Source organism: Tursiops truncatus, chromosome 14 (genome assembly GCF_011762595.2).
Source record: "Tursiops truncatus isolate mTurTru1 chromosome 14, mTurTru1.mat.Y, whole genome shotgun sequence".
Classification (NCBI taxonomy): Eukaryota; Metazoa; Chordata; class Mammalia; order Artiodactyla; family Delphinidae; genus Tursiops; species Tursiops truncatus.
This window is the reverse complement of record NC_047047.1, coordinates 8,377,929-8,397,059: the sequence shown is the minus strand read 5'-3', so window position 1 is coordinate 8,397,059 and position 19,131 is coordinate 8,377,929. Positions and strand designations below refer to the sequence as shown.

The following is a 19,131-nucleotide window of genomic DNA, read 5'->3' as shown; positions in this document are numbered from 1 at the left end:
AACAGAAGAGGAAAGAACACTTCCCCACTTATTCTATTAAAAAAACAAAAACAACCCTCTCCCAACTATCTACTACCTTTAATGATAAAACAACAAACATTTTAATGTCAAAGAAACAATGACATTATCTCAGAATAGTCCTTATCCAGAAATGGTGTTTACAACTTTATGTTAATTATGTTAACATATACACACTCATATTTTTATAAATATTTATATTGCTCTTTTTTTTTTTTTTTTTTTGCGGTACGCGGGCCTCTCATTGTTGTGGCCTCTCACGTTGCGGAGCACAGGCTCCAGACGCGCAGGCTCAGCGGCCACGGCTCACGGGCCCAGCCGCTCCGCAGCATGTGGGACGAACCCACGTCCCCTGCATCGGCAGGCGGACTCCCAACCACTGCGCCACCAGGGAAGCCCTATATTGCTCTTATTTTGCTCATTCTTCTATAGACTTGTGAAAATTTCAATACAGATTAAAGAGGCAAAAACAATCACTAACCCCTCAATATAGCAGTAACAGTCAGCACTATGTGGTTTTTTTTTTAAGAAAAATATAGTATCAGAGTGGCTAGGTCAAAGGAGCTGTTCCTTGTCATCTGTGGAAGGGTCCCAGGCCCTTGAAGACTTCACCAAGGAGCAGGGGCATGAATCCCAGCAGACTCAGGCACCTTCAGAGCAGGTCCCTCTCAGTCGGCCTAACACTGCAGTGCTAGGAACCTCAGGTTGGGGTAGTTTCAGCTCCACTGCAGATTGGGGGAAGTTCTTTACCATAGGCGTCCCCAACCCCCGGGCCGCAGACCGGTAGCAGTCTGCGGCCTGTTAGGAACTGGGTCGCACAGCAGGAGGTGAGCCGTGGGCAAGTGAAGCTTCATCTGCTGCTCCCCATTGCTCGCATTACGCCTGAACCATCCCCCACCGTCCCCCCACACCCACCCCGGTCCGTGGAAAAACTGTCTTCCACAAAACCGGTCCCTGGTGCCAAAAAGTTTGGGGACCGCTGCTTTACCAGACTCCATTCCCCTAACCCACCCCCAATCCTCCTACCTAGCAGGAAGAAATACTAGGTCATATGGCAGGACACTGCTTAGACTATGACTCTACTAGTGAGCAAGGTCTACCTAGATTTTGCTTTAGCTCACCACCTCACCTCCTGGTGAGGTTCCCAAGTTACAAAGAGAATAAGGGAAGAGGAAAGCAGTATATTTTTATTATAACCTGTGCTGATGTCAGAAAACCTAAATTCAGAGAACTCTGATAAAATGAAATAGATCAGATGGGCTTTGAGACTTAACAGACTGTTGCCCATCCCTGCCCAAACCCAGAGTTTACCACCAAATGGTGGAATAGAGACCAAGGAGAAGAGAGTATACAAACCCCAAGTGACGGGAGAGATGGTCATCCCAGGTAACCACATTTTAATGCACAGTGACCTTGCTCACCATCTCATGACACTCCACTTCCACTTACAAGGCATCAAAGTCACCTGTTCTTCGAGTATGTGTGAGGGGGAGAGAGGACCCTAGTTTACAGTGTGTTGTCAAGGGTAACTACGGCAGCTGCAGGTTAGAAGGGGTACCAGAGACAAATGTTAACAGCACTCAACCACTACCTACCGGATTTCTTTGCTTCCTTATTTCTCTTTCCAACTCATCTGAATCTTTTCTTCTCTCTTTTTACTTAACTGTACCTTAAGTCTAACAACCCGTTTTTCTTTGCACATGGCACGCAGATCCTAGGATTTATCAGACTCTACAGGCCTAAACAGGAACCTCATGAACTTTGGTTCACACTTAGCTTGGAGAAGATTGTCCACATGCCCTTCTCATCCCGAAAATCTGGTGATTAGAGAGGCAGAACAGGTTTCTTGTATCACGCTTTGAACCAAAGTGTCACCAGGTCACCATAAAATAGAATTCCTTTAGAGCAAGAGTTTAATCATTTTAAACTGTCATAAGTTTAAAAACAAAGAATATATAAATTAGGAAAAAGAAAAGTAAAAACTTACTGTTATTGGTACATCTTTTGTTCCTGAATTTAATAAATGAAGATTTAAAACTTTTGGTAGATCTGTTAAAATTGAGGAAAAGAAAATATTTCTTAAAATGGTATGCTTTATAGCAAGTTAGAATCTTTCTCTTTTTAGATATCAGACTGAATGTATTTTAGAATGTGAACTAGAATAACAATCACATTTATAAAAAGAATGTGACAATCACACTCCTTGACAGGAACTGCCTTACTCTTAAGGACAGTGAGTACTATAGGAACTGCCCCCTCCTAAACAATGGGACCAAAAAACAAAACAAAACAAAAGTTTTCATTGAAATTGACGTTATCACTATCTTTTAGTTTCCCAGCAAAGCATAATGAAGCAATTCAGTAAAGTACAATATAAAATTATTATATTAAAACCAAATCTAATTTTCAGAAATGAGTCTTCAATCCTAAACAACCAAATTTTTAATTACATATGGCCCACAGGAATCCCATATTACAGGTACTCTTACTTTTCTCTTAATAAATCCTTTATTGGTTATTTTCAATTTTAGAATTTGAATTCTTTCTCTGACTACTGGGGACCAATTTCTAACATTACGTTATTATAATGCAATTGAATAATCCATATCTAAACAAAAATCCAGCAATCTTTTTACTTCCTTTGTTTTACTATTAAAAGAAAAGATTCAGCATAACTAAATAGGTGAGAAACTGGATTAAGAAACTAAGAAGCGACTTGATGCCTCAATCTTCCATTTAGAAGACTTAAGTGACCCATGACATTGCTTTCCCCTCTTGTAAGCGGTGGTATCCCTCAGAGGAATGGGGTATAAATCACTAAGGGCTCTGAGTTCCCAAAAGCAGATTTCTACAAGATCATGTGACCCACTGAGAAATAATTTTCAAAGCTGAATTAATTACAAAGGAGTTAAAGTAGAGCCATTCAGCAATGAATACAGGGATTTTTTTAAAAGACCTATAAAGACACTGTCTCTTTTTTTACCTTGTGTTCGCAGTGTACCAAAATCTAACATTTCAGTTGAGGAATAAATTCCAGGAGCTTGGAAAAAAGAAAAGTAAACAATTACATTTCACTTCGCCAGAGCAGGATGTACTGAAACCAGAACAAACTTGCAGCTCCTTTAGTCATCCACTCACCTGTGGTAACCTCCACCTCAACTGGAAGAATGATAAACTCCGTGCTGTCTGAAGCATTAGTCTTTATTCTTATGAAAGCTGTGTGATTATCTGCTTCTCTAGATGAAAAACTGGCTCTCATCACTCCCTTGGTTTCATAAGGAGGAATTTCCTGACAAGTTAACAGACCATAATGTAGCAAAACCACCACAGTTTACTGAATAAGATGACATCACCTGAAAGATGCACTATTATTTTATACACTAAGAAAAAAAACATATTGCCAATTAAACAAATATATTCATTCCACTGATTATAACACACAGTCCAATTTTGGAGGATGTTAAAAACACACATATCTTAAAACTAACGAAGTATGGTGTGTAAAACTGAGCAAAATGAAAGAAATAAAATTATATGAAAACAAACTGTCAGTGGCAAAATCATCATTAAGATGATAAGTGATTAAGATAGAGTTTATCTATAAAAATCAATTACTATTTGATGTATTGCTGGTGCTTGGGTATATAATTCAGTCCTGAAATTCTCTAAACAACAGAGACATCACCATCAGAGGGAAACTGCTTCTCCAGAAGTTTACAGGATTCTCTTTTTTTTTAACGGATCTTTATTGGAGTATAACTGCTTCACAATACTGTGCTAGTTTCTGTTGTACAACAAAGTGAATCAGCCATATGCATGCACATGTCACCATATCCCCTCCCTCTTGAGCCTCCCTCCTACCCTCCCTATCCTACCTCTCTAGGTCATCGCAAAAAGGATTCTTTTTTTAATTTATTATTTTTTTAAACAAAATTCTTTTAATTGATGGACTTCCTGATACATCTCTGTAATACTTTTTTCCCTACACTTTTTAGCGGCATACTCATTAACTGTCTCTTCATATGCAACAGTTTCAGAATATACTATTATTTTAGCTAAATAATGTTTTATTTATTTATTTATTTTAACATCTTCATTGGAGTATAATTGCTTTACAATGGTGTGTTAGTTTCTGCTTTATAACAAAGTGAATCAGCTATACATGTACATATATCCCCATATCTCCTCCCTCGTGCGTCTCCCTTCCACCCTCCCTATCCCACCCCTCTAGGTGGTCACAAAGCACTGAGCTGATCTCCCTGTGCTATGCGGCTGCTTCCCACTAGCTATCTGTTTTACATTTGGTAGTGTACATATGTCAATGCTACTCTCTCACTTCGTCCCAGCTTACCCTTCCCCCTCCCCATATCCTCAAGTCCATTCTCTACGTCTGCGTCTTTATTCCTGTCCTGCCCCTAGGTTTTACAGAACCAGTTTTTTTTTCTAGATTCCATATATATGTGTTAGCATACGGTATTTGTTTTTCTCTTTCTGACATACTTCACTCTGTATGACAGTCTCTAGGTCCACCCACCTCATTACCTCATTACAAATAACTCAATTTCATTTCTTTTTATGGCTGAGTAATATTCCATTTTATATATGCACCACATCTTCTTTATCCATTCATCTGTCGATGGACACTTAGGCTGCTTCCATGTCCTGGCTATTGTAAATAGAGCTGCAGTGAACATTGTGGTACATGACTCTTTTTGAATTATGGTTTTCTCTGGGTATATGCCCAGTAGTGGGATTGCTGGGTCAAGTGGTAGTTCTATTTTTAGTTTTTTAAGGAACCTCCATACTGTTCTCCATAGTGGCTGTATCAGTTTACATTCCCACCAACAGTGCAAGAGTGTTCCCTTTTCTCCACACCCTCTCCAGCATTTATTGTTTGTAGATTTTTTGATGATGGCCATTCTGACTGGTGTGAGGTGATACCTCATTGTAGTTCTGATTTGTATTTCTCTAATGATAAGTGATGTTGAGCATCCTTTCATGTGTTTGTTGGCAATCTGTATATCTTCTTTGGAGAAATGGTCTTCTGCCCATTTAGGATTCTCTTTAAATGCTAACCAAGAGAGAGTAGACTCTGCTCTCCTTTCATTTAAAACCTAACAAAACAAAGCTTCCCAAGCAAATCCACAGTTCACCAACCGCGTTCAGTAAGGCTCTGAGCATGTAAGATAGCATTACTTTTTAGGTTCATAAAAAGAGAACACTTACATCTACACTAGAAGGAAGACTCACTGGAAAAAAAATTTGTTTTTGAGGTATAATTCTTTTCCTGGTTTTTGAATAATCTGGCTCCCTCGGGACCACCAGAGTTTTTCTGCACACACCTTTTGGCCTATTTTAAGAAATCCCCATGGTTTAGAATTTACTGGTCTTCACTTGCCTCTACTCTCTTAACTTTTTAGTCTCAAAGTAGGAAAGAGGTGACTGGAACCCTCCTGGGCCCACTAGAGATAGACCATCCACTTCCCCATCTTTAGGAGCTGGGGTTTTCTCATGTACACTGAAATGGGCTGGGGGTGAGGTCAAGGCCAATTGACTTTTTCTCACTCTAGATTTGTAGGAATAAGTCACTATATCTTTTCTCGTAGCTGCTAGGAGTATTAAAACAATCTGCCATGTCTGCTACCATTCGTTACAGTTCTTAACTAATCAGAAATCTGAATTTTTTAATGTTTATTTATTAGAATCCGGTTATATTTCATAGTAAATTCTTAGTTCTTCTATCTAGAATTATAATACAAATTTAATTGCTTATAGTTAATTCTATGAAGCACTGTTTTATACACTATTTCTCCCAAAGGCTTTTCAAACAATATCGTAATTTCAAGGTAAATCACTTTTGTGAAAGGATATAAAGAGACCACCCATTACACACTTCTACCTGCTAGAGTGTTTCTACACCTTAGAAGTTAACCTAGTCACTGACAAATCGGTTTCTAAATGTTCAAGTCAATATCCTAAAAGCGTCCCCTCCACGTCCCTTCCCTGGCTGAGACTGGTCATATGACAGAATCTAGAGGCTGTGTGTGTTTAACAGAGCAATTAACAAAGAAACTTTGATGTTCAGAACCTATTCATAGTGGTCAGATCCGTGTGTCTTCAATTACGAATGAGCAGCGATTTTAGTGACCTTGGTACAAGAACTGCATTTTCTATGACTTTCCCTTCTTTGATTAAAGCTGGGTAGGCAACATTAAAAAAAATAAAAACAACCCTCCTATGGCAGGAACCTTTGTAAATAAGGTAGTTACTAGGTATTCATTAATCTGTTAATATTTGCTAGTATTCTCCAAGAAAAAGTGGTTCTCTAACCATGGACACAGAGTACTGTCAAATATTAAATAGCATTAAATGTGGCTATAGACCGCCTAAAAATTTAAAGTTTCTAAGTCATCAGGAGGGCCTGACTATGTTCCCTCTGCAAATGGCATCTCCTCCACCAACAGTGAGTATGCGTGTTCAATGCCTTACCTTAAAACATGGAGCAGGTCCTTCTCACGTTTTTTTTTTTTCTTCTTCAATATTAGTGTAAAGCATATTATAAATGATTAGATTCAGAGACAACTTTACTAATATTATTCTGAGGAAGAATAGTTAAAACCTCTTTCTTTCCACACAGTGGGTTAGAGCTTACACCAATTTTTGTTCACTGCTCTTTCCAAAAATTACTATTCTATTTCTCTCTGTCTCTCCAATTTTCAAGTATATGTGATATAAATTTATCTTTTTAAATTAATTTTTACTGGAGTTGCTTTACAATGTTGTGTTAGTTTGATATAAGTTTAATATTAAGACAATAATTACAGAAAAGTCACCCGTATTTCTTCAGGTGATGAGGAGTTAAGTATTTTCTGGTGTATTTAAGAGAATAACTGGTTTCATGTGAGCTCACAAGAGAGAACACGTCAGCACTCACCCACAGTTTCCTGGTGCCTCCCTGCTGACCTGTCGGAAGTTCGAGGTGAAGATCTCCTCCACTAGAGTACATTTCTACAACCTGTGACAGAGGAGCACATGATGGCTAAGTCAAAATCATGTTTTCAATGCAAGTGATTTGCTGTTATACAGAAACGTTTGACACCCTAATTGTTCATCAGAAAAAATTTAAAGACGTTTACAGATATAAATGTAGGCTAAGTGTGGTGTCACATCACCAGAGGCAGTGCTCATATGGGTAAGCAATGGTGGTGTATTTAATTAAAGCAAGGTAACTTTGAAATATTGAACTCGGAAATAGTGTAGCTGTTTCAGAGACTGGATTTTAGGAAATCCAACCGTAGGACATTTATTTCTATTTTTTCCTAAGGAAACAGTTTATGGAAAGTATCATATTTTAGAAATACAAATTTTACAGTTCTTTTAGTAACACAAATGCTTCTTTATTCACACATTTATAACAAGATTTAGCAGCAGATCTAATAACTACTGTAATTGTGACATAGTGAAGAGCATATCATTCTTCAGCATATGCAACAATATCAGTGCAGAATGAAAATATCTGAAGACTTCTGTAGCAAAATCACAGCTACTATTAATGTATCTCTGTGGCTTGTACCTACACCCATGATTGTTTCTTTTAAATAGTTATTTATTTATTTGGCCATGCCAGGTCTTAGTTGCAGCAGGCGGGATCTTCACTGCTGAGTGCAGGATCTTTGCTGCGGCATGTAGGATCTAGTTCCCTGACCAGGGATCGAACCTGGGCCCCCTGCATTGGGAGTGTGGAGTCTTAACCACTGGACCACCAGAGAAGTCCCAACCCATGATTTTTAAAAACTGTTTACTGAGGTATAATTCATGTACAATAAACTATACATTTAAAAAATTATTTATTTATCTATCTATCTATCTTTGGTGTATTGGGCCTTCGTTGCTGCGCACGGGCTTTCTCTGGTTGCAGCGAGCAGGGGCTACTCTTCCTTGTGGTGCCTGGGCTTCTCATCGCGGTGGCTTCTCTTGTTGCAGAGCACGGGCTCTAGGTGCGCGGGCTTCAGTAGTTGCGGCACGTGGGCTCTGCAATTGTGGCTTGCGGGCTCTACAGCGCAAGCTCAGTAGTTGTGGCGCACAGGCTTAGTTGCTCTGCAGCATGTGGGATCTTCCCGGACCAGGGCTCGAACCTGTGTCTCCTGCATTGGCAGGCAGGTTCTTAACCACTGAGGCACCGGGGAAGCCCTAAACTATACATTTTTATTTTTATTTATTTTTTTGCGATACGTGGGCCTCTCACTGTTGTGGCCCCTCCCGTTGCGCAGCACAGGCTCCGGACGCGCAGGCTCAGCAGCCACGGCTCACGGGCCCAGTCGCTCCGCACCATGTGGGATCTTCCTGGACCGGGGCACGAACCCGTGTCCCTTGCATCGGCAAGCGGACTCGCAACCACAGCGCCACCAGGAAAGCCCTATACATTTTTAAAGTGTACAACTTGATGAATTCTGACATGTACACAGGCATGAAGCTACTACTATAATTACAATATTAAATAAACCCTTTACCTCCTAGAGTTTCCTCATGACCTTTGCAATCCACCTGTCACCCTCTGCCCTCTCCCATCCCCAGGCAACCACTGAACTGCTCTTGGCCACTCTACATTAGTCTGTAGTGTCTATAGAGTTTTATATAAATGGAACCATACAGTATGTACTCTTGTGTCTGGCTGCTTTTATTCAGTGTAATTATCTGGAGATCCACCATGTTGTTTTATGTACTAATAGTTCATTTCTTTTTTTTTTTTTTTTTTGTGGTATGTGGGCCTCTCACTGTTGTGGTCTCTCCCGTTGCGGAGCACAGGCTCCGGATGCGCAGGCTCAACGGCCATGGCTCACGGGCCCAGCCGCTCTGCGGCATGTGGGATCTTCCCAGACCGGGGCACAAACCCGTGTCCCCTGCATGGGCAGGCGGACTCTCAACCACTGCGCCACCAGGGAAGCCCAGTTCATTTCTTTTTGATTTTATGGATATGCCACAATTTTTGATCCATTTACTTGTTGATGGACATTTGGGGTGTTTCCAGTTTTGGGTCACTACAGATGTCTGGTCACAACGCTGTTATGAACACCACATTGTATACGTCTTTGGGTTTTCACGTGCTTTCCTTTCTCTTGGGTAAATACCAAGGAATAGAAGAGTCATATGGCAGGAGACTTTTCTTTAAAGGCAAGTAACCCTATCTCTTAAAAATAAAGAATATATTTAATTAAATGCAAATTTGGGGTGAATGAGAATGGGTAGAAAACCTTTACTTGTTTTATCACAAAAGTCCTCTAGGAGTACACACAAAAAGGATAAAGCAGGAAAAACAGCAATACTTTAGCATATGCTTAAAGGTTATTGTTTTTGTTTTTTTTGTGTGTGTTGTCATTACAGTGATGCATTTAGCAAAGGCTAATGAGCTAGGATTTTCTCTGAGTACTATCACTTTCCTTCCAATTTATTAGTGTTCCCCTACAGTACTGTGTTAACAGTAACGGCACCTTAACTGATGGGGTGACTGCAGAACTTTTTTTAAAAACCAGAAAATATCATGTATTATTTCATTGAATCTTCCAAGGTATTAAGGACACAAGCCTAACAATGTTTGGAACATAAGATTACAAAGGTAGGCTACTGATAACAGGAAAGGGAATAAGGAAATGAGGACAGATAAAGGCTAAACTATAAAATCAAAGGACAGATTACATTAAAACTAGGACGACACACTCCTGATTTTTAGTCCAGTGCTAGTTTTCCTAATATAATAAAGTTTAGAGAAAAAAAGGAAGCCAACAATATATACAAAATATAATTTATGTAAAAAGATTCCCACGAAGAATGTTAGTTTTTGTGTGCCCACATATCTGCACACAAGCACACAGAAAAAGGCCTGATGTGACACACGGAGATCACATGACGGGTATCGCCGAGGAAGGGTTCAGGGCTGGAGCTGTGCTAATGTAACAGTCACCTGCTACATGTGGTTATTTAAATTGAAATTAATTGAACTAAAGTAAAACTGAATGTTCAGCTCTTCAGCCACCCCAGCCACAAGTTCAGGTGCTCAACGGCCACCTGTGGCTGGTGGCTGCTGCACTGGACAGAGCAGACACTGAACTCTTCCATCAGCACAGGGAGTTCTGCTGGACAGCATTGGACCGGAAGGTAGCAAGTTCAAAGGGACTTTTGCCTCACACGTTTGAATTGCTGACATTCCTTTTTCAATGAGAACATACTCGTGTGTTTGTGTTGTATAATGAACAAATCAGATGTAATTTCTTGCTTTACAATACTATCTTAAATTTAAGGACAAGACTCATATTATAGGACTCCCAGGTTAAGAGTGCCTTCCACACAACCTACCAGTTATAAAGGCAATTAAGTCACAGGAATGTGACAGACATGATAGTGACTATAGTTAAACTATACCGTATACCTGAGACTGATATAATGTTGTATGTCAGTTATACCTCAATTAAAAAAGCGCCCATCAGATAGGGACTTGGATTTTCCCTTTAAAAAAAAAAGCACTCCAGGGGCTTCCCTGGTGGTGCAGTGGTTGAGAGTCCGCCTGCCGATGCAGGGGACACGAGTTCGTGCCCCGGTCCGGGAAGATCCCACATGCCGCGGAGCGGCTGGGCCCGTGAGCCATGGCCGCAGAGCCTGTGCGCCCGGAGCCTATGCTCCGCAACGTGAGAAGCCACAGCAGTGAGAGGCCCGCGTACCGCAAAAAAAAAAAAAAAAAAAAAAGCACTCCAGATAAACAATCTATTGTTTCTAAGAGGGCAACTTTGGCTTTCCATTTGCTCTCCTGTGCGCTGATGAAAAGTCCGTTGTGGTAAATCTTGAATTGAAATGTTATATAACTGAAAAAGACTAGATGAACAAAAGAAAAAAATCACTATTGAATTCAGAGATAATTTTTCTAGATTATAGCTTGATGACTCCAAAGGCTGAGGAGGAAAGGTGCAGACTGTAAGGCTACTAAGGTAACCGTAGATTAGCCAACATCTGCTGAGTCTGTAACCTCCATCCTTCCAAGCAGGAAGCGAGACCCTCAGTCCGTGGTGTGGCAACCACAGAGAGGGCACATCCCTGGGTGCTTTGTAACACTGCTGCTACAGAAGAGTGTGGCAACTCATGCGGCAGGGTCTGAGAGGACAGTTTTTATGTCTTGGACTGAAAACAGTCAAGAAAAGAAAAATAGCAAGAATTTATGAGGTTTCTGTATAGATTTGTAATAAAAGTTAGCCAGAACAGGGAAAATTCACCATTATCCAAAGTAGCAAAAGGATATAAACGACAGACTGATGATGGAGAGGAAATACTTTTCACTTGTAAAAGCAGGAGACAAGAGCATTTTCCTCTTTTATGATCAAGATATCCAGCTACAAATAATCAAAATTTGGGTGGAGTATTTTCATTCGTAGCTATCCTCACCCAGTGTCAGCCAAGTTTGGGGGTGAAACCTCTCTTGCTACTAAATTCCTAAGCATTTCATAATCCCAGCTCTGAATATCTTGTCTTGTTCTTTCTTGTTTTCACCTTCACTGTTTATGAGCCCTTCTACCAGGGGGTTCTAAGATGGCAAAAACCATTTCGGTTGCCAAAGCGCTGTGGCTTACCACGATGCACGGTATTTTCCCTCCACCTGCCATTTTCAAGCCACCACTAAGTTCTGCAGTACTGGGGTCCTAAAGAACTCTACGGGCCCTGGGTGTGGACATTAAGGACTGTTCTGGAAAGCATCCACATCTCCTTCCAACACAGACAACAAAACTAGAAGCTACAGTGGCAGCAAATGTTACACGGCTGGAAGTCACTGGGGGCATGGGGTGGGGTTTTTATTTTAGGAAATATTTGAAGGAGTGATGCCAGTCACGCCCACTGTCTTAGAGACAAGGGATGAGTGAGGAGGGATTTCAAATGTGAAAATAATTATTACTAAAACATTGGGTAAGATATGAGTTGGATTTTTTAAAATAAAAATATAAGTTGGCTTTTAATCAGTGGTTCTATACTACCCTTTCCTTGGATTTTAATTTCCAGGCTGCCATCACGAAAAACTTATTATTATTAGAAATAAATACGAATACTGGCTTAAAAAATTTATACTGGGACAGAAGGAGCTGAAGGCAAGAAAAGCAGTGGCCTTGTATAGATGAAAACTCTTCTTAAATTACATGTACAGGTGCTTAAAACTAACACCAGAGAAACCACAGTCATTTTAAAAATGGTTCCAAAAATTCGATAACTGGACTGATATAACCCCAAATTCAGACTACAAGCTGCAATAAAATAATATCTCTCTTTAGTACTATTATTCAGTACCACGTTATTTTAAATAGTCTTGAAAACTGTAACAAACTGAGATTTCACGTTAAGCATTAATTTCCACTAAAGTTAAACACATTCAAAATCACCACCATAAACTCACCTGTAAAGGCTCACTGTGAGGATTGTGTATGTTTATTATAGGCGAGAAACTGCTATTCACAGGGACTCTGGCCCCAAGGAACGGCCTCAGTCGGTATGGATTTGGAACTCCAATACCAAATACCTGATTCCAAGGAGGAAAAAAAATGCAATTTTAGTTGCTTTTAGAGTTTTAGAACATTTTTATAGTTATAACTGATTGATCTAGGGAAAACTGGTGAGGTTAACTTATGGAAAAAATCGTAACTCCCTTTAAAAGGAGCACACATGTAGTTTCTATACTTGTTTGGCTACCTATTTGATATACATAAAATTCTTGATACTCATCAAGAATATATATATATATTCTTTTATATATATATATATATATATATAAATGCACATATATATACATTTGGAATGATTTCTATATTAGAAATTAGTAGTCCTTCACGAGGTCATGGGATAGACAAAAGGAGGAAACAGGGAATTAAAAGATTTCCCTGTTCCAACCATCAGAAGATGGATGTAGGGCCCAGACAATCTCTTAAATACGAAGCACAGTCCCAGGTCATTCCTCCATAGGAATGTGGGCTGACCAAACAGGGTGAGCCAGTCATTCAATGACAACTATTTATTAAGTGCCTATGATGTGCTAGGTACAACCACAGGCACTGCTGAACAATTCAACAGTGAACGAGACAGATAATGTGCCTGCTCTTATGAAACTCACATCCTAATATTAGGGACAGCCTAGATAACAATAAAAAGGTTTAGAAAAATGGGTAATGTGATACAGAGTAACTGGGTGGAACGAGGGTGGGAATATTCTTTAAGAGAGGGTGGATGGGAAATGACGTGAACTGACGTCACCTGATAGATGAGAACAAGCCAACAGTGAAAGTGTATTCTGCAAGGGGAAGTACACAGGCAAAGGGCAGGAGGCAGGAAAGGGTGTGGCTTGTTTGGAGACAAAGAATAAGATGAGAACCATGGTCAAATGGGATGAGGTGGGAGAGCTACACGGGAGTCAGATCCTTAGAGCCTTGTTGGCCTTGGTCAGAAGCTTTCACTTTGCTCTGAGAGCAATGGGAAAACATAAGGATTTACGTGAGGAGCTGACTGGATCTGATTTATGCTCAGAGAATATCACTCTGGCTACAGAGTGAACAATGCACTGTAGGAGGGGCTGTGGAGGAGAGGAAGGGCAGTCAGGAGGCTCCTGTGTCGTCATCCAGTGAGAGGTGGGGATGGCCTGGGAGCAGTGGGGGTGAAGAGGAGAGAGGTAGACAGACTCAAGGTACATTTAAGAGAAAGACGTGGTGAAAGACTAGATGCGAAGAGGTGAAGACACCGGCACTGAGGCTCACCTTGAGAACAACCTGATCATGACCCTCAGGTCACCCGTGGGCCACAAACTCCTAGGTCAGTTGGGGGCACCATTGTAGGGCACAGGTCTTCATATTCTCACGGTGGTCTTTTTATTTACTCAACAAGTATATGCCAAGTGCTCTGTACAGCATGTCAAAGTTATTCATCTGTACTGGCTTCAAAAGTATATACTGCCTATCAAACAACCACTAAAGACTTGTGCACCATAAATAAGCATAAGATATGATTCCTGACTAAAATGGAATGTTTACTCTGACACTAATTTCCAAAATACATGAAGTGTCCTGGGTAGTGGAGAAGAAATGTTCAAAAACAAAAGCATAAAAACTGTAAAGTAAGACACTAGCCAAGTAAGAATTTAAACAATTGAGTTCCATGGGCAATATAGCTCAGTGGTTAAGAGGATGGTCTTTGTAGTTATAAAGACATGGGTTTGAATCCCTGCTCAGTAACTTACTAGTAGCATAATTATTTAACCTTTCTCAACTTCACCTTACTCATCTAAAAAAGTGAGAATAACAGTATCCGTAATGCAGGCAGAAGTGCATGTAAAGTGTGTAGCACAGTGTCAAATAAGTAATTATTCTTAGTAATCTTGATATATAAAAATCTTGATTCACAAAACATTCACTTTCTTTAATAACCCAAACAATGACTGCACATAGAAAAGAGTTTATCAAAAATTTTAAACAATATAATTACCAAAGAAAAGCAGGCACATAAGTTTTGATCCTGAAACTATTATCACTTCGTAAGCGTGCAAAAAGTAAAAAAAAAAAAAAAATCTAGAGTCACTGTGAAAATATTTTTAACTGTTCTTTTGCCAACCAATCTTACAGTAACACTTTAGCTGTAGCTTTAAGAGCATTTGTTTCACAGTCTGATGTGAACAGGGATATTCACAAACACAGCTGTAAGTATAAAAATGCTCAGTATTACGTAACAACCTAAATGGGAAAAGAATTTGAAAGAGAATAGATACACATATATATATATAACTATGCCACTTTGCTGTACACCTGAAACTATTACAACACTGTTAATCAACTATACTCTAATATAAAATTAAAAGTTTTAAAAAAATTCTCTGAATCTAAACTCTTACATTTTCCCTTATCCCCTGAATTTTTGAAAAGAGTTCCCAAAAGGTTGTCATATGACAGGTTGAAGATGATAACTGTATTTTATAAATAAAGTTTTCATTCTGATTCTTACCTGGTAAGTGAATACCCCATGATTAGATGTATTAATAAATAAAGTATTTTCTACATTTCCTACTACTCTTGCAAGAAAAACTACATCAAATGATGTATTTCCTCCTGGAAGAATTTTCTGAAAAAGAAAAGCAATAAATAAAGTTAAATTAGTAACCAAAAAATCAGATCATGGTGACCACAATTAGATAGCTAAAGTTCTCGGGACTTCCCTGGTGGTCCAGTGGTTAAGAATCCTCCTGCCAATGCAGGGGATGCGGGTTCAATCCCTGGTCAGGGAAGTAAGATCCCACATGCTGCAGGGCAACTAAGCCTGCGTACCGCAACTACTGGGCCTGTGTGCTCTAGAGCCTGCATGCCACAACTAGAGAGAAGCCCACGTGCTGCAACAAAGAGCCTGTGTGCCTCAACGAAAGATCCTGCGTGCTGAAACTAAGACCCGACGCAGCCAAAAAAAAAAAAAGATAGCTAAAGTCTTCTAAAACATCTTAAAATCATTTGCATAAACTAGCCTTTTCCTCCTAAAGGTTTAAGGTTTAAATTAGCCAAACTATTTTGCAATGGGAAAAAAAAGATGTCTTCATATTGGATGTCACATATCTTTGTCAATCATGATTCTAAAACCCTGTACAACAGATGGTTCCCTTGAATTCTGTTCATTCAACAATAACTTGGCTGGAATGAAGTACCTAATTACAGGCTCTTCCAACATCAGACGATCAAGGAGGAGCTGAGCTGAAGCCGAGCTTCTTATACAGATGTTCTACTCTACTACTGAGTAGACACTTGTACTATCTGAATAAACAAATAAGCCCAGCCTCAACCTCTTGACCTCTGTCGTCCATTCACAAAGGGCACAAAATGTGCCAGCAACTTACATTAAAAAAGAAGGGAGCCTTGGTAACACATGCAGGAACTCCTTCCTGTTACCTTGTGTAGAGACTGAGAATGTCACGGTGGTTAGCAAACTAAATTTTATTACAACAAAACAATAGGGCTGCTTCATGAAGTTTGAGAGACTGCAAATGCAGTTCTGCCTGCAATGAAGCCTTAAAATGCATTTTAATATGTAAAGTCATTAACTTCTCTCATTCTGCCTCTGTGGCTAGAACTCTAAAATGCTCCCCAAATTATAGCTTAAAATATATGGCACTGAGATGTCTGTCTTTACCTTTGGATGTAGAAAGCTGGGAATTTCTCCTGCATTATCAAAAAGAATAATCTGCAAAATCATAACTTTTCTTGAATGCATCACAGTTTGTGTATCAACTAGCCCCAAACTTAAGGAAAGACAAGCACCTTCGAGAAGAGATAGAATGTGAATACTGGCTCACCCATGACAGAGAATGGGAAGAAGATGAGGCTAACGTACAAGACAGTAAAATGAATTCAGCTAAAATTTTTACACACTGCTAAATGCCGAGTGTGGGCGACAGAACTCTGGTGCATAGAATCCCTAGAAGCTATAGATGCTAGATGGAGGTCACACTTGAGCCAAAAAATCAGTAATAGGATACTGGTAAACAATACACTTCTAAATAACCCACTGGTCAAATAAGTAGTCACAAAGGAAATTATAAATTATTCTGAATCAACTGGAAATGAAAACACAACATATCAAAATTTAAAGCAATACTCTTTTTTTTAAATAGATCTTTATTGGAGTATAATTGCTTCACAATACTCTGTTAGTTTCTGTTGTACAACAAAGGAATCAGCCATATGCATACATATATCCCCATATCTCCTCCGTCTTGAGCCTCCCTCCCTCCCTCCCTATCCCACCTCTCTAGGTCATCGCAAAGCAAGGAGCTGATCTCCCCGTGCTATGCTGCTGTAAAGCAATACTTGGAAGGAAAATTACAGTATTACACGCTTATCTTGAAAAGAAATGTCTCAAATCAATAATCTATGTTTCCACCTTGAGAAACTAGAAAAAGAGTAAATTAAACCCAAAATAAAGAAAAGGAAAAATATTAGACAAGAGCTTAAAATAATGAAATAGAAAATGGAAAAATAGTGAAAAATCAGTAAAACCAAAACAGTCCATAAAACTGATAAAACCCTAAACAGAATGACCAAAAGTAAAAAGGAGGAAGATGAAAATATAAGAAACTGAAATGTGGACATCATAATACAACCTTTACACATACAAAGGATGATAAAGGAATATTACAAACAACTCTATGCCCATAAATTTAATAGCTAGAAGAAATAGATACATTCTTTGAAAAACAATCTGCTAAAGCCCATTTGAAACAAAATTGCCAGAACAGTCTTACAACCATTAAAAAAAATTTAATTTGTAGTTAAAAAACCTTCCCACAAGGAAAAGCCCAAGCCCAGATGGTTTCACTGGTAGAATGGTAGAGTTCTACACCAACCATTAAATAACACCTATCTACATAAGCTTTCAGCATACAGAAGAGAACACTTCCCACTTCATTTCATGAGTCTAGTATTACCTTTATACCAAGACCAGACAAAGATGTGACAAGAAAAGAAAACTACAAGCCAACATCCCTCACGAATGTAGACATGCAATCATTTACAAAGTATCGGCAAACTGAATCCAGCCAACATAAAAAAAGATAACACATCATGATCAAGTGGTTTTTATCATGACAATGAAATTCTGAATCCAGCCAACATATAAAAAAGATAACACATCATGATCAAGTGGTTTTTATCAGGACAATGAAATTCTAGCTCAACATTCAAAAATCAAACCAATGTAATTGATATTATCAACATACTAAAGAAGTCCTTTCAGTAGGTGCATAAAATAATTTGACAAAATTCAGCATCCATTCATGATTAAAAATCTCAGTAAACTAAGTCAATAGAAGAGAACTTCCTCAACCATATAAAGAGCATCTACAAAAGACCTAGAGATACCAGACTTAATGGTGAATGACTGAATGCTACTCTCCCTCACCCCCAATGTGGAACAAGGCAAGGATGTCCTCTCTCATGACAGCTATTCAACATTGTATTGGAAGTACTTGCCAGTACAATGAGACAAGAAAAATAAATAGAAAGCATATACATTAGAAAGGAAGAAAGGTCTGTTTTTAATCACAGATAACATGGCTGCCTATATAAAAATTCCCAAAAATAAACTTCAAAAATGCTCATAAGAGCTAATAAGAGTTTAATGAAGTTGCAGGAATCAAGGTCAATATACAATAATCAATTGTATTTCCCTATCTTAGCAATAAACACTGGAATTCTAATTTTTAAAAAAGTATCATTTACAATAACATGCACACACAAAAATATAAATCTAATAATATGCAAGTTCTGTGAGCAGAAAATGACAAAGCATTGCTTAAAGTAATAAAAGAAGACTTAAAAAAATGGAGAGATATACTGTGTTCATAGATAGGAAGATAATATTGTTCAGATGTTAATTCTCCCCCAATTGATTTATGTATCCACCGTAACTGCAATAAAAATTTCAGCCTAAGGAGAAACTAAATACAATGTGAAATAAGATCCTAGAACAGAAAAAGTACATTGATAGAAAACTGTTAAAATTCATATAAGTTTTTAGTTAACAGTACTTTACAAATGTTAATTTCCTGGTTTTGATAATTATACTATGATTATACAATATAAGAAGTTAGCATTAGGAGAAACTGGGTGAGGAATACAAGATTATCTGTACTTAGTTATCTATATGTTTAAGATTAATTCAAAAATATGTTAAAAAGAATCTTAGCAAGAGGTTTAAAAAAAGAAATTGACAAGCTGATTCTAAAATTCAGATGGCAAGAAAAGGGAATAAGAAGAGCAAAACCATTTTAAAAAAGGAAAACGAAACTGAAGGGTTCACACTGCAATTCCAGGAACTACTAAAAACCTAGTGTAATCAAGGCAGTGTGGTTATTGGTGAAAGGGTTGACATATTAGATATCTATTAGATACACATTAGAACGTAATGGGAAGTCTAAAAAACAGGCCCACATATTCAATGTCAACTGACTTTGACAAAAACGCAGCGGTATTTCAATGAGAAAGGATAGTCTTTTTAACCAACAGTACAGTAACGACTGTGTATACATATGCAAAACAAAACAAAATAACTCTTGATCTATATCTC

The 19,131-nt window shown here is 38.6% G+C and overlaps 1 protein-coding gene across 6 annotated transcripts in view; it reads right to left on the bottom strand.

The window, feature by feature from the left end:
* TMEM131 (transmembrane protein 131) overlaps positions 1-19,131 on the bottom strand; it is a 192,812-nt gene that overhangs the window by 65,333 nt on the left and 108,348 nt on the right. For 4 of the 6 annotated variants that reach the window (XM_019931144.3, XM_019931142.3, XM_019931143.3 and 1 more), the window contains exons 6-11: positions 15,028-15,144; positions 12,443-12,565; positions 6,953-7,033; positions 3,157-3,307; positions 3,002-3,058; positions 2,006-2,067 (exon numbers count right to left, since the gene is read on the bottom strand). In XM_019931144.3, coding sequence (XP_019786703.2) covers positions 2,006-2,067; positions 3,002-3,058; positions 3,157-3,307; positions 6,953-7,033; positions 12,443-12,565; positions 15,028-15,144 — 591 coding nt within the window. The remainder of the gene's footprint in view (positions 1-2,005; positions 2,068-3,001; positions 3,059-3,156; positions 3,308-6,952; positions 7,034-12,442; positions 12,566-15,027; positions 15,145-19,131) is intronic. The other 2 variants (XM_019931148.3, XM_019931149.3) reach the window with 2 other exon arrangements.